General features: G+C 43.5%; 1 protein-coding gene across 1 annotated transcript; it reads right to left on the bottom strand.

Annotated features, from left to right (window-relative positions):
• Window positions 1-812: 812 nt before the first annotated feature.
• Window positions 813-6,716, bottom strand: LOC119319193 (extra-large guanine nucleotide-binding protein 3-like). The gene is made up of 9 exons (XM_037593677.1): window positions 5,715-6,716; window positions 5,483-5,620; window positions 3,591-3,695; window positions 3,299-3,481; window positions 2,793-2,970; window positions 2,471-2,715; window positions 1,945-2,117; window positions 1,685-1,873; window positions 813-1,587 (listed from the first exon to the last, which is right to left on the bottom strand). The coding sequence occupies exons 1-9, from the start codon at window positions 6,714-6,716 to the stop codon at window positions 1,200-1,202; spliced, it is 2,601 nt and encodes an 866-aa protein (XP_037449574.1). The 3' UTR covers window positions 813-1,199.
• Window positions 6,717-16,066: the final 9,350 nt, after the last annotated feature.

Below are 16,066 nucleotides of genomic sequence, written 5' to 3'. Positions count from 1 at the left end.
CTACTTTAAATAATTTGGAACTTCAAAAATGTTCTGAAAATTTTAAAAACGAGAATTTTTAAATAAAATGTTTCTTGATTCAGAAAATATTCATGATTTTAAAAAAATGTTCTCATATTCAAATAATGTTCGCAATTTTTTACAAAAATATTCGAGAAATCAAAAAATGTTTATGATTTTTTTTTAAAGTTCATGTATTAAAATATGTGAATGAAACTGTTCGTGACTTACAAAAATAGTTTATTGATTCATAAAATGTTCGCTGATTGAAAAAATGATCATGCATTTCAAAAAATGTTTGTTAAATCAAAAAAATGTTCATGAATTTCAAAAATTGTTCCACCAATTTCCAACAAAATGTTCATCGATTCTACAAATGTTCAACTATTGAAGAAAAATGTTTTAAAAATGTTCACAGTTGTTTTAAAAAATGTTTGCAAATAGTATAAAATGTTAATGAATTCAGAAAATGTCCATGATTTTAGAAAATGTTCAAACATCTGTAAAAATGTTCACGATTTCAGATATGTTCACAAGTTTAAAAAATGTTCATGAGTTATAAAAATTGTTCATGATTTTTTGGAAATGAGAGTGATACTGTATCTCGGGCCGTCAGATATTATGATTTTTTTTCTCCCGTTGTAACGTACTGTAACTGGATATAGAAAGCACATAAAGATATTACTCCCTATGTTGGGAATTAGATGACGCGAGGGAAGGAAAATGAGTGAACAATTCAAGGGCAAAAACCAAGCCAACAAAAAAAAGTGTGATGACAAATGCTTTCCTCACCTGAACAAAAAGAAAACAAATGCCGCAAAGTCTTTTTTTATTGTTTATTATCATCGGAGCAAAGTCTTTGTTTTCTCTGCTTCCCAAAAGGAATACATACTCCCAACAGCAGCAGTCCCAGAACGAAATTAATCAATTTTGGTGCCAACAGGTCAATCTGTGCACTGACTAGAAGAAAACTACTACCACTCACTAAATACACACCAACAGATCAATCATGCTTCATCTCTATCTCAAGAACCAAGACACAGACATGAAAAACATCCCATCCATCAGAAAAAACCTGCAGATTAACTTTTTACAGACAAACAATCAATGAATGATTTTTTTGTACGGAACCGACTGGCGGAAAAAATGGTGCATCATTAGTAGGAACCGGCCTTCGGCAGGGGCAGGGGGCGACGGTCTCATTCGGCTCGGATGAAGGGGGAGGAGCTCATCTCGGTGGTGCTGTAGAAGGACTCCTCCTGGTAGTAGTTCTCGTCCTTCTCCTCCTCCCACTTGAGCACCTCCCGGATGTACTTGAAGGCCTCGTCCACCGTCTGCCGGTCGCGGCCGCGCGCCTGCCACACGAACAGCTTCCGCCCCGTGTGGTCGTTGTAGGCCTCCTTGAACTTCATCGCCACGTAGTAGTAGGCCTGCTGGGCGAGAGTCTGGTTGTTGCTCTGCGTCCGCACCGGGGAGAAGTCGCTGAACCACTCGCACGCCGTCAGCGGGGCGCGGCTGATCTTCTCCTCGAACAGGTCGTACTTGTTGAGCACCAGCACGAACGGCGTGTCGCAGAAGCACGGTTGCCTGGTCCAGCACAAGTGACAAATGATGATGGCTCGCATTTTCAAATTTTTCATTCTGAAGACCAGATTAGTATAGTCATGGAAAAAGTTTCGCATACCGGATCGTAGCCTCAAATAACTCTTTGCTTTGCATCATCTTGTTCTGAAGATTGCCATTCACAGGGGTTCCCACTAGGTCATAGTCACTGAGCGCGACGCAGAATATCACCATGCGGACATCCTCAAACATTTCCACCCACTTGCAGCCATCATTCATGCCCTTGGCGCTGACTCTGATCAGCTGGAATCTGAGGAGTAGCACATATTAGACGTGAGTGTGCACAGTGAGAGGCATGAAGGAGGTTAAGAGATTAATTACTTGGTGAGAGGCTGGGAATGCGCCTCTGGGTTGTCGATGTAAGGTTCGGACATGGGGCTGCGATCATCAAGGGTGAACTCAATGAAAGACAACCCATTCCCCTGGGTTACTCCTTCAGCAAAGATCACATCTTTCTCTGAAGGTTCATACTCATTGCTTGATACCTCAATAGCCTGCGAGAATATGCCACGTATGGACAAATCAGTTGGTGAATAACTTGAAAACAGAAAACAGCACATGATGCAAAACTAGAACATAAAAAGAATGGAAATCTTATATATATGTAGCGGTCCAACATAAATACAAAATCAAGCAATCTGAGACAGAGATTATAAATACTTAGAAGATGGATCTAACAGAAGAATAGACACTGCTGAATATTTCAAATCGGTATCACTGAATATATAAGATTAGCATAAGGGTGAACTCAACGATAATCTAATGAAACTCAGTTAAATGCTATGATTTCATCTTATTATTAAAGGCGAAACTGAAAATAATAAATTTTAAAGCTCTGAATCCATACCCTGCTCAAGAAGTACTCAGCAACATCAGGGAGGAAATGTAACTCATCCTTTCTTTTATATGTTGCTTGTATGGCAGGATCCTTCCACATCTCATCAACAAATGGAGCATATTCACGTGTTGCGGCAGGGAAGAATGCATCTAGATCGCCCATTGCGATGATATCCAAAAGCCAATCAGAGAATTTCTTCAGCCTTGCATTTATCGAGTATATACACGAATCTGCACCATTAGCTTTATTTTCATCTGCATAGAAGAACAGTTAAGTACAGAGCATATGTGCCTAAGGAAACAAACATGAGTAAATGGCTTGAAAAGGTTACCTTTTTGTGCTGCTTCATCCTCTGGGATTGTTTGATCCAATCTAGACAAAGCCTCTTCCTCGAAACGCTCACGACCTTCTAGCAAAATTCCAAGATACTTGAACATATTGCTTTGGATCATTAATTTGATAGCATCAAGTTCATCTTGGGTGAACCTTGATCCATAGAGGTACTTAGCCTGATACACAGAAGGATAACACATATCAGCATGAAACATGTAAGAACTAGCACAGGTTATAATTTATAACTTGTAAGTCTTTACACAACTGCATTGTAGAGACAACACAACTCCACCAAATGAACCATGACTCATGAAAACTCAGTAAAAAAAACATAATCCTTGTTATTGTGCTATACGAACATCGTAGCCCATCTCTTCAGGTTTGTGCAAGGGATCAGATAATACAGATAATCACTACTGGCTTTCGAAGGGCTGCTACGTCACATAATTACAGTGCCAGACCGGGAGTAATTCTAGGTATAAGTAGTGTGAAATCAGATCAGACCTGCTTAAATATAGTGCTTGTACCAGCACTAGGTGGCCCAAGAAGCAACAGTTTTTGGATTCTTTTCTGATCCAAATAATCAGGTACAGTTCTTGGTACAAAGGGAATTTCGTCCTTGGTTCCATTAGAGTCCCCAGGAGGCACCGGAAGTGAGAACAACGCACATGCAAAACGTGTCAAGGCCTGGTCATAAAAAGAAAAAGGAAAAGATTGTTAGAAATAATCAGACCTAGCTTAAGCTTTCAAGGAAATAACAACAGGCTGGAATTCCTTTTATAACTAAGATACTTACTGACTCCCATATTTTTCCTTTGATGTTGTTCTGTCCTTCTTCCTCATAACGACCATCGTCATAAACCCAGAAATGTGTATCACGTGGACACTGAACATGTGCAACCTGCAAGCATGAAGCGAATGATGTGAGGAAAGAGCTCTTCTAAGGCACATCGCTTGCCTCCCACAGGTACAGGGACTCTTTAAATCATGGGTGTGTATCCAAGATCGCTGAGCTAAAACAGAGCAAAATGTGTAGTGCGGTTACTGGTCCTAGCTACATCAGGGAACTTCCATTCATCAATTAATATTTAATAGAATGCTCTACAGAATGACAAAACCATCGCATTTATGAAAGAAAAAAGTCCTAATTTGTCGTGAACTGGGAGGTCTTAAAACGGATATGGCAGTCATCATGTCACATGACAATTTAATGAAACAAATTGGTTGTTCCTTTTTCTTGTCGGAATTTGGTACTTATATCCTAGCAATGATTGCCTGGATCTTTGACTTTGGGGGCGGTTGCCGTTAAAACAACAGAGTATGTAATTTCAATTTCAGGAAACAAATGGCAAAATATATGGTATTTCAAGCCAACCAATATAATATATTTGACATTCAAACTAATGTGCTCGCGTCTCAGGGTATCAAATTGTTTGTACTTTATGTGAAAAAATAGCTATGGTCTCAGGGTATCAAATCACACTGGTGCATACAAAACAATTTACTATTTGTCGTCACTTGCTTCGTTGACTGATCTTGTGACTTCCTTAGTTGTCTACGTTAATGCCTCATTATTAGCTTAAGTAAACGCAGCTATAACGGAAAATAAATGCTATTGTAAAGCATAGATAAGAGTTCAAAGACTAAAGTATAGCTAGGGCAAAAGGGTGCTGAGCTAACACAGAGCATACAGTGCTAGTGTCGGTTCCTGGTTCTAGCTACAGCAGGGAGCTTCCATTCATGAATCAATATTTAACAGAGCGCTCTACAGAACGACAAAACCATTGCATTTATGGGGAAACCCTAATTTGCCGTGAATTAGGAAGTCTTAAAAAGGGATATGGCAGTTGTCCTGTCACATGGATCTCATTATAAGATTTAACGAAACAAACTGGTTGATCCTTTTTCTTGTCGGAATTTGATATATCCTAGTAATGATCGCATGGATCTCATTATTAGACTTGAAGAAATGATGTTTAAGTAAACACAGCTGTAACGGGCAATAAATGCTATTGCGAAGCATAGATAAGAGTTCAGACACTAATTTATCGCTTCTGAATGCAGTGGGTTCTTAGATCCAAATGATGGGAGTGAAGAGCCCTTCGAAGGCACATTGCTTGCCTCTGCAGGTGCAGGGACTCTTTTAAATCATGGCCACGTATCCAAGGGCGCTGAACTAAAACAGAGCATACGGTGCTAGTGCCGGTTACTGGTTCTAGCTATAGCAGGGAACTTCCATTCATGAATAAATATTTAATAGAGCGCTCTACAGAGCGACAAAACCGTTACATTTACGGGGAAAATCCTGATTTGTCGTGAACCGGGAAGTCTTAAAATGGATATGGCATTTATCGTGTCACATGACAGACTGAAAATTTAACGAACAAACTGGTTGTTCCCTTTTCTTGTCGGAATCTGATGTATCCGTAATGATTGCGTGGATCTCATCATTAGCCTTGAAGAAAAAAGGATGCTTAAGTGAACGCGGCTGTAACGGAAAATAAATGCTATTCAAAGCATAGATAAGAATTGTGCCGCAGCTAAATCCTCGATCGTGATTTCCCAAAAAAGCTCTAGTATATCTATAAGCAACCTAGACGAATAAATAAATAAGTACCTGCCGAATGGTGAGAGAAGATGGATGCTAGCTGGAGTAATTTTTAGAAATGGAAGTTTTTTTTTTTTTACCTTGAGAATTTTGAGCTCACTCTTTGTAATCTCCCTTCCATTTATATAAACCTGGGTGTTGCCATTGCTGGCCTTGGCGTGAAGCTTGCCGCTGAAATTGAGGTTAGAGCTAACAATCCTGTCTGGCTTTTGTCCATCCTATGATATGGAAAAGGAGGCAAATTATTAGCAATTTAGCACAAAATTCAGCTCAACTTATACATAAGCTGTGCTCCTGATGGTCTCAATTTACCTTTCCCCATAAGCCTGACTCCTTGTCGTACCAGTATCTACCAGGCTTGAGCTTCTGAGGTGGCCGCGAGCAACTAAGCAAGTCGGTCAGCTCCTCCGGCCTCAACGGGCAGCCGTTCACGATAAGTTGCTCGGGCCGAAGCTGGTTCGCTTGGCACTCCTTCTCAGCTTTCAAAATCTGCCTTACTTCCAACGGGCTGAGCAAGCGCGAGAGTGTCCTCGAGCTCTTCCCGAGCTTCGACCTCTTCGACTCGTCGATCGGCCCCCCAATGCAGCTGACGCACTTGCGCCCTTCAGGCATCGACCCCATCATCCTCAGCACGCAGTAGCCGCAGTATCTCGCATCGCAGACGATGCAAGCCTCCTTGCTCTCCCATTTCCTCTTCCCACACCGGTTGCACGCCATCCTCCTCCGACGCCGCCTCTTCTCCTGCTTGGTGACCGCCACATACTGCTCCGACATGTCGTCGCCGCTCTCGCCGTACTTGCTGTCCGGCGTGAACCCGAAGGTCACCACGGGCGCCCTCCTCCCGTCCCGGCTCCCCGGCCCCGGCGAGCTCTGCGCCGACCCGTGCGACCGCGACCGGGAGTCGTCGTCCTCGTCGTCGAACTCCTCGTTCTGCAGCACCGAGTTGACCGACCCCGAGCTGCCGCCCCCGCCGTCGCCGTCGCCGCCCTGCCTGGCGGCCGCCGCAGGCTCCGCGCACCGGGCGATCCGGGACACCGGGAGCCGGATCGGCTCCACCACGGGCGCCACGGGCAGCCCTCGTCCGCCGACCCCGAGGCCCTGGGGGGCCGACGCCGCCTCCGCCGTGGGGATCTCGGCGGGGATCTCCACCGGGTCCACCCTGGGGAGGTCGTAGGGCACAGGCGGGCCGTCGTAGACGAGCGCGATGGAGTAGTCAAGGTTGGGCGCCTCCTCCGGGACGGGGGCGCCGGGGGGCAGGATCCGCCGCATCATCTCCTGCCAGCTGCCGCCGTCCGCCGCCTCCGCCTCCGCCATGGCGCGGCGGATCTGGACGGCGCCGGAGCGCTAAAAGCTCGCGCCTTTACCCGTCAAAACCCAATGCTTGAGACGGGTCGCCGGCGGCGGCGGCGACGCTGGGCTGGGCCACGCCACGGCGCGGCGGAGGGGGAGGGATTGGGTAGGGGAAGTGGTGGCGAGAGGAAGAGGAAAGGTGGAGGAGGAGTTGGATAAAATTGGATATTTGCCACTTTCAATATGTGGCTTCTCAAAATTGCCACTTTCAACATTGGCTTCGCACAATTGCCACTCAGCTCGTTGCCTCCTTGATTTTCATGCCACCTTCCTCCTTTTATTGATTTTCATTTTCCTTTTCCATTTATGAGCACTGGAAAAGACCAAACTACCCCTGATGCATATACATGTACTATCCAAATTTCAGTTGACACTTGAAGCGGACGTGAGCGTATCAGCCGCCGAGAATACCGTGTGTGTGTGTTGCTTCACGGATCTCCTCGATGCAGAGTGCCTCACCGATCTCCTTGACGCAGAGTGCCGCGGATTGTCTAGACGTCGCGTGCCGCGGATCTTCTCAACGTCCCATGCCGCGGATCGCTTAGATCCAGTGTGCCGCCGATCTCGCCGACGCGCGCGTGCATGGATTCTGGACGGTAATATGTTGAGTCTTATCCTTGCTTTGTTCAAGAATCCTGCAACAATTGATCTCTCCTTGCACGTCTCCTCATCCCACCCAAATGGCCAGGGCGACCGGTATGGGTGGCACGAGCGCCGAGCGGACGGGCGGGCTGAGCAGCTATGGCGCGCGGGGAGACGGGGCGAGCGGCGATGGCAGTCAGGCGGAGAAAGCATCAAGCAGCCGAGTGGCTGGTGCCGGCGGGCTGCTTCAGCAGCCGTTCTTATTGACGACCAGAAACTGTGCCGGTTGTTCACCTCTGTCGAACGAGAATACCAGATGCATAAACACGGATAATCAGTACGTGTACATACCCTCAGGGGCAGTTCGGTCTTGTCCGGTGCATATAAATGAGAAAAGAAAAGGGGAATTAATAAAAAAAAGCAAAATGGCATGCTAATCAAGGAGTCGATGAGCTAAGTGGCAATTTTACGAAGCCAATCTTGAAAGTGGTAATTTTGAGAAGCCACCTATTGAAAGTGGCAAATATCCAAATTTCTCGAGGAGTTGCTGACGCTGCTGCGCTGTGGAGTGGAGGAATCGATTTTTTTGGCAACTTGGTAGAGTACATAGACTTCTGAATGTGATTATGTGAATAACCCCACAACTGAAAAATGGATCTAAATATGAGGTCAGCTTCAGTTTCAGGTATATACTTTTTTTAGAAAAGTTTCAGGTGTATACTGAGAATGTCAAAAAAATATCTTACATTATGACACAGAGAGAGTAGTTTCTATTTTTAATTGATTAATTGAAATGATAAGGTTTTCTCAATCCAACCATCTCACTCAAAAAATAGCGTTGTCACTGTTGTCGACAACCACCTTAATAGTTGAATTGAATTTGATCGTATCATCGGCGTCAGCAGAACGTAAAGTGGCGCGAGGGGACGTCCGGGGTGGTGCAAGCGATCCATACTCTTCGTTTTTTCATGGCCGAGCTCATGGCTTCAAAAGACGTGTGAGCCCGAGGCCACCCTTGACCTTGGGGCAGCAAACCATGTCTCGTTTAAACAAGACTGGCAAATGGGTTTTCTCTAGATCTTCATCTGGAGCAGTGGTTCTTTCGGCTTTTGATGTTGGATTTAGGAGGGAGTGTTTGCGTCGTCTTGGGTCCTTCAAATATTGGGTGTCGTTTTGTGTTCGTGTGGATATAATGAACATCTTCTCCATGCTCTTTTGCGATGGTGGTGTTATGGATATCCAACGACATCGATGGAAGGTCGACCCTTGGGGATCATGATGATGTTGCCCTGGCTATTTTTGCATCAAAGGTGAGGTTGCCATGGTTTCGCTCTATGACGGTTCATGCTTCCTCTCCATCGCATTAGTGTTTTTTGCGCCCTGTCGGATGTTTTTATTAAGGAGGTGTTTCAGCTCACGGTTTTTCGATATACGTTGGGCTTCGATAATGACAACTTCTTTTTTGGATTATTGGTCCAACTTGATCTTAGCGCGACAAACTTCTCGGCTGTGAGGTACGATGTCTGATGGTGGGGCAGCGGCATCGGTGACGCGTCTTCTGCTCACACCCCTAACTAAAAAAATATTGAAGCAAGTGTAATCCATTGTACCCTTCATCCTTCATTGGAGAAAGTGAAGCACGTGTAATCCACCTCTGCTTCAATATTTCCCTGTTCGCAACAAGGAAAACCGTGCAGGATAATCATTTGAATTTTGCAACATCTATGCGCCAAACTTTGTGTTTTGTGGATAAGGTAATATGCTTCTATTCCTGTGGTTGAAATGCTCTACGACGTGAATGTGCTTTATTTTTGTACTGTTAATTTTTCGAGACAGTGAAACCGTGTTTGTATGGAAAGAAGAGTATGTTTCAACGGTGGTTGAAATTTACTCATGGTTTGACATAATGTCATACGCAGGGGTAGACACATAGGATAGAGGCGAGTAGGGGCAAGCCCCCTCCCCCCAATTAAATTTCCCCTATGCATAATACACGTATCGGCAGGGTGTGCGCGTACGTGGAGTATAGCGTATCGATTAATCATCGGCTTATTATCTCTCACCAAGGCACGACCCATAAAGCCTTTGTCATACAAAGGCAAATACAAGGGACCAACTAATCGAGGGGTACCCGGTGGATGGGCCTTGTTTTTTTTTTCTTCCAGGATTTTGGATTTTTGTTTTTCCTAGGTTTTCTTGGTTTTTTATTGTTTTGTTTTTCTCACATGAAGCATAGCGATGAAGCATAACTAGAAAATTCCCCTTTTTTGTTTTCACTTTCCCTTTTTTTCGTTTTTGGAAAAACAGTTGATCCAAACTCATTAACATGGGATTTAGTTGAAAGCACCCTTTCACGCCACACTAAAGAAAAAGTGTGGAAATCTCAAAAAAGAAAAGGGTGGAGATCAACATTAAAAAAGCCCAAATATGGTACTAGAAGGCACCAACAGTGACCGTAGTCATGGCAAAGATTGCGCAAGAGAGACCCGATCCATGACCCAAATGAAAACGACCGGCAGCGAGAAACCATACTCGTGTCACCGGGCTGACCATACGACGTATTTTTTCCATCCCATGACGTAGCATGCCCAAACTTTTCGAGATAAAACTTTGATCATAAATTGATGAACCAATAAGGGCCTATTTGATTCATAGGATTGCAAAAACACAGGAATAGGGAAAACGTATGATTGGAATGGCATGTCCATTGGATCTCTATAGGATTTGAGTTTGTTTGATTGTGTCACGGAAAAAACAAAGGATTTTTTTCAAGAGGTTGGAGTGGATGTTGGAATTCCTGTAAAATGTAGTACAAATGAATTTTTAGGAAAAAATCCTAGAAAATTCAATCCTACGAATCAAACAACCAACGTAGAAAAAATTCCTAAGAATTCTAATTCTTTAAAGATCCTGTGAAAATCCTTTAAATTAAAGAAACCCTAATACATAAACCATCTTGCTGGAAAATTATACCTCTAAAAACGTCTTTCGAGCGCGAATTCGAAGGCATCTCTCATGCCCCTCCTGTAGCCAGCCGTCTATGTTGGTTAAATTTATGGTCAAAGCTAAATCTCAAAAAGAACATACGTAGTAGTAGTACGTGGTTGTGGAACGAAGACTTGATCGCTTCTTTTTTGTGTGGTGTGGGACCACGAGCTGCTAACTTTGTCATCATCGCCGTTTTTACATCTCTCGCGTACAGCTGGTAGTAGCACGTGTAGTACGAGGTCGGGAGGGTGTACGAGTAAAGTTACATTTACTGCTACTGCTAGCTATAGCTAAGGACAGCATCGCCGTACCGGGCCACCCACCCACCGACCGACCGACCGACGCCGCCTAGTTATGGCCTTTGGACAATAATTTTAATATATACAATAAAAAAATTATTATCATTAGATTCATCATCATTATTATTTTGAAATTTTCACCAGGGGAGAAGGGGGCCCCTCAACCACTTGAATATATTCCATCGAATTTGCCTGAAAGCCTCACAGCTCCATACAAGATAGGTTTAAGTGAACCAGAATACACCGGGGAAACAAAAGGAGACACAACAGAAACAAACACACACGCACGCACGCACGCACACATCCAACCGAACCTTCAGAAGACCCGCCGAGGAAAGGGCACAGAAGAAAGCCTTTCAATGATCCGAAGCTGGACACACCAACACCACCGACCGCCATTTCAGATATCATCAGCACAACCACCAAGGAGGAGGACCTCAACTTACACCTTCATCTGACCAAGCAAGGAGAGAGCCTTGAACGTTGGCCGTCTGGTCGCCACCCAACAGCCCCCCGCAGAGGTAGAGGTGCCATATATATGGGAACGAGATGATCCATTGAGTAGGATAACGACCTCGCTAACCCGGCTTTGGATGAAAATCAGACCCATTCCGGCGCATGGCTGAGCCACGATCTCGCAGAGCACCAACTCCTCACCAACAAAGCACACACCACCGTCAACCCCAAACTGGACGCACCACCACCACCATCGAACCCACAACGAGCAACCTCCACATAGCCGAACCGAGCCGAACCTAGATGATGCCTTCAAGAAGGGATGCGACACAAAATGCGCCGCCATCACCCGTTTCAGGAGAACCTGGAACATGGGTTTCCCCAGCTTTTCAGAGGGGCACTCACCATGACAGCGCCGCCTCCACGGAGGTTCACGGCGCCCGCAGGCGTCGCCGTCGCCGGCTCCGGCAGGAGCAGAGCTTTCGCCCAAGTGAGCATACCACATCCTAGAAGCATCGACAGGTCGTGGAGCACTGCCTCCTGCACATTTCCACAGAGAAGGGGCACTGCAGCCCCGCCGCCACACATGACCGGATCCGGTCAAGCACATGTCAGATCCGGCAGGATCCAACATGCCCCGCCCGCTCCCCGTCGGATCGAAGCCAATCCGAGGCCGGCAGGCACGCCGCCCCCACCAGAAGGCAAGGGGCGAGCACCACCACCCCGCGCCTCACAGAGCACCTCCGCCGGACCCCCCAAGCCGAATCCAGCAGCCATCACCGACGCCCCCGAAGCCAACCGGGCGCCAACGCAACGGGGAGTCGCCAGTTCGAGGGAGGCCAGCGGGAGGGAGCCGCAAGCGCACCCACCCCCATCGTCCCCGGCCACCGCTCGAAGAAGTGACGCGCGCCGGAGTCACGCCGCGCCGCCCGCCACCACACAGAGCTTCCCCGGCTCGTGGGTGCTCTGCGCGAAGAACGACGCCCTGCCGCCGCCAGATCTGAGCGGGCTTTGCCCGACAGGAGCTTTTGGCGGCGGCGGGAGGGAGAGAGAGTAGCGGGATGGGGGTTCGGCCGAGGGGGGGGGGGGTCGCCGCCCGAGCCGCCCATTAGATTCATTATTGAATGTACTTTCACAGCATATATATTTGTTACCGTAAAGGGTTATATGTTTCCCTATAAACTTGATCGAATTACGAAATTTGACTTCAATCAAACCTAATATGCAGAGTAAATAGAAAACGAAAAGATTAATATGGTGGTTGGTCTGCTACGCGGCACACTCGGCAGGTGGCAGCGGTAAGGCTGGTCACAATGGGCAAAAACATAAGCTAGTAACTTACACACTTCCCTAGACTATGTTACTACCTCCATAGTGGGTAGGAACATCTATTTAGTGTCATGCAACGATGTATTTATTATGTTATAGACTCATTGTTTCTTGGAGTGTGTGATGTTCCGGTAACTTAGCTAGTTACCACAAGCACCTCTCTCTTCATTAAATATGTGCCACATAAGCAACATTGTATTGGAGTGTGTGATGTTACTCCTAAGTTCCTCCTCATTGTGACCAGCCTAAATAAACAAGGTAAAAACTCTCAACTCTAAACTGTAGTAGTAAGGCTGGTCATAGTGGGGAGTAACTTAGACTAGTGTCATATGCATGACACTAGTCTAAGTTACTACCCCCATAGTGCAAAGTATCTTAATAGTAGTGTCATAGTTTGTTTCATTTATTGCCTTATAGACTCATTTTACTTCGGAAAGCGCTATGTTACAGTAACATATTATGTTACTCCAAGCACCTCTCTCCTTATTAAATACTTGCCACATAAGCAAAATTGTTTTGAAATGTATTAAGTTACTACCTAAGTTACCCCATTATGGCTAACCTAATGACTTAGCACAACTGATTAATTCATTAATGGACTAGCCACGCCGGAGGGGAAAAAAAGTGCTGTTGGCGTCAACTGGTTATTACTCGTTCTGCAAACCGGCGGTTGCAGCGGCTTTAGCTGGGCTCGCGTATTGAAAAAGTTTAGCTGGGCTCGGACCATTGTGGTAACCACCCCGCCACAAGACCTTGATGCACTAGTTTCATCACTTTTATTTCCTTATCCTATTTTCATTCCTTTTTTCTATTTTTGTTTAACATTTTTTTCATTTTTCGTTTTTCTTTTTATATTTTATTTTTCCTTCTTCCTCGTTTGATGTTTTTGTTCAAATCCATCCACATTTTTTAAAACTGATGAACTTTTTCCTAATTCAATGAACTCTTTTTCAAATTTGAAAAACTGTTTATTTTTCAAATTTGATGAACTTTTTATAAAATTCGATGAACTTTTTCAAGATTGATGAATTGTACCTTAAAATTTGTGAACGTTTTTCAATATCAATGAACTATTTTCAAACTCGATGAACCTTTTGACAAAATCGACGAACTTTTTTCGAAAATGATGAACTTTTAAACTTCTTCATAGAGTTTTTCCAAAATCGGTGAACTATTTCTCTAAATGGATGAACTCTTTTTAAGTTTGTGAACATTTTCTCAAAATCAATGAACGATTTTAAATTCACGTTTTTTATAAAAAATCTGAATGATAAATAAATAGCGCGGCTACACTAGTTCGTGTACAGTTAGCACTATTAAAATCGCAATGATCCTATTGCTATGGTGGTCAGCTAAACTTGAACAAGGCTTGACCAATTTTGACATGCGAGTTCGAACAGGAGCTCCCGGCCGTTACCCCGTCGGCTGAATTCTCAAGAAAAAACATTTGGCTGAGCCCACACGGCGCTAGGACTATATCTCGCCTAACGCGAGTCCTAACCTAAGCTGGTATTATCTGATGGTTATCCCCTTCTTTAGTTTACCGGGCCGGCCCATGTTGCTGTTTTTTTTTCTCTGCTCGCTGGTGTGTGTACGTTCGTTCGGCTTTCATTCGATCGCTCTAAAGTTTTTTTTTCCGGTGGAGTCAGTTCGTTTTTCTTTCTTACTAGTCAGTGTGTACGTGCAATGCACGTTAATTTGAAAAGTATATTAAGTGCATGCGGATATTAAGTAGGATATTATTTGCGTGTTATTATGTGATTAACACTATTTTTGTCATGAAATTAACTGCATGCTAAACGTGTTGAACGCTCGACATTGAAGTAGTCTAGGTCGTTGGATTGAGATGATTTGATGGCCAAGATTAATTGGATCTGTCCCTTTGAGTCTTTTTATATTGGTATAGATATGGATTATCTTTTTATACTAATATTGTTTAACAAATTTCAAACTTGATTAACATTTTTTGGAAATATATTGTTTGATGGCTACTTTTTTCCACGCACATTGCACATTTTTTGTATACATCTAAAACATTTTCTTTGTACAAGTTTAATGTTTTTAAATGAGTGACAAATATTTTTTCAAATATATGTTTTGATGCCTAATTTTTGTATGTGCATTGTAAATTTTCTGTATACATAATGGACATTTTTAATGTATTTTTAACATTTTCCAGACATGATTTTTTTAAATATATCTTTTGATGCCTACTTTTTTCCATGCACATCGTACACTCTTCGCATACATCTGAAAAACTCTTTTTATACATGTTTAATATTTTAAATACATTAATAGTTTTTTGAAATATATGCTTTGATGCCTAATTTTTGTATTTGCATTTTACATTTCTTTATACATAATGGGAATTTTTTATAAATGTGTTTGAAAAATTAAAATACAGGACTAATTTTTCTTCAAATATATAGGTTTTGAGTCTGTTTTTTTATATGCATTGCACATTTTTTATATACATAATGAGCATTTTTATGAGTATTTAACATTTTACAATTACTCTAGTACATGATTTATATGTAAAAAATACATTTTTCTATGTCTACTTTTTACATGCACGTTGTACATTTTCCATATACATTTGAAACATTATTTTTATACATGTTCAATATTCTTAAAATACACAGTTAATATTTAAGACTGAGCAAACATGTTTGGAGAATTGAAGTAATTGTTATGAAATATGTATTCGATGCCATGCTGCCGTGTTCGAGGCAAGATGCCTCACATGTCTACACACATGAAGTAGTTGTGGCCCGCTTGGCCCATTGAGAAAGGGGTGTGCATGCGAGATAGAGGCGTGCCCCACGCACGGTGCTCGTGATCAAAACCAAATCTCCTCTCCCTGCTGAATAATTTTATTATCCAAAACATGACAATTAATTCTCAAAAAATTCCTCCACCGCACCTCACTATTTGCTTGAATCAAGACACTTGTAATTGGAGCACGGGCCAAGGACAACTAGTTGCTATACATATGCTTGTACAAAGCGATCCTAGCGTCCTGACTCTCATGAATGGCCGTGCATACAATTGTGAGGATGGAGACGGTTGGAAGCAGCAACAATGAGAGGAACGACGGTGGATTGTGCATAAGGAGGCAGAACAAATGCAATTTGATTAGGTGGTATAGAGTTGTCTATGTGTCACCTATTGTATCCTCTATAACACTAAGCTCCTTAGTTTTAAAGAGCCCACATCCAACTGAGGTCTCCAATTAGAATTGGGTTACCACATTTTGACCGGGTCAACAATTTCTCTAAGCTGCTCTCATTCAATTTTTTATATTATTCAATATGCTTTCTAATTTTGAAGGCCTCACACTTTAATTGAGATATTCAATTTAGAATCGGGTCAGCAGATTTTGAACGGGTCAACACTTTCTCAATCTCTTCCATTCAATTTTTTTAATTCACTTTGTTCCTAAAATTTGAAAGTCTTTCATTCAATTGAGTTATCCAATTTTGGATTTGGTTTACAATTTTGATCAGTTCAACGATTTTTCAAATCAATCGGCAACAACCGGCCTATAAAAACATTATCAATTCCGCGCACCCTCCCACAACCCGGAAAAAAGAAGCGCCACCATGTGACATTGTAACAATAATATAGTACTACATGTGACCATCGCCACAACCCCCCCCC

This window comes from Triticum dicoccoides, chromosome 6A (genome assembly GCF_002162155.2).
Source record: "Triticum dicoccoides isolate Atlit2015 ecotype Zavitan chromosome 6A, WEW_v2.0, whole genome shotgun sequence".
NCBI lineage: Eukaryota > Viridiplantae > Streptophyta > Magnoliopsida > Poales > Poaceae > Triticum > Triticum dicoccoides.
The sequence above is the reverse complement of the archived record's forward strand: the minus strand, read 5'-3'. Positions and strand labels throughout refer to the sequence as shown.

Bases quoted from the DNA above. Each gene is read 5' to 3' on its own strand.
- LOC119319193 (XM_037593677.1), bottom strand. From the start codon at position 6,716: ATGGCGGAGGCGGAGGCGGCGGACGGCGGCAGCTGGCAGGAGATGATG. The intron at 3,696-5,482 runs GTAAAAAAAAAA...TCATGCTTGCAG, and splicing joins GTGAGCTCAAAATTCTCAAG to GTTGCACATGTTCAGTGTCC. The intron at 3,482-3,590 runs GTAAGTATCTTA...TTTTATGACCAG, and splicing joins AAGGAAAAATATGGGAGTCA to GCCTTGACACGTTTTGCATG.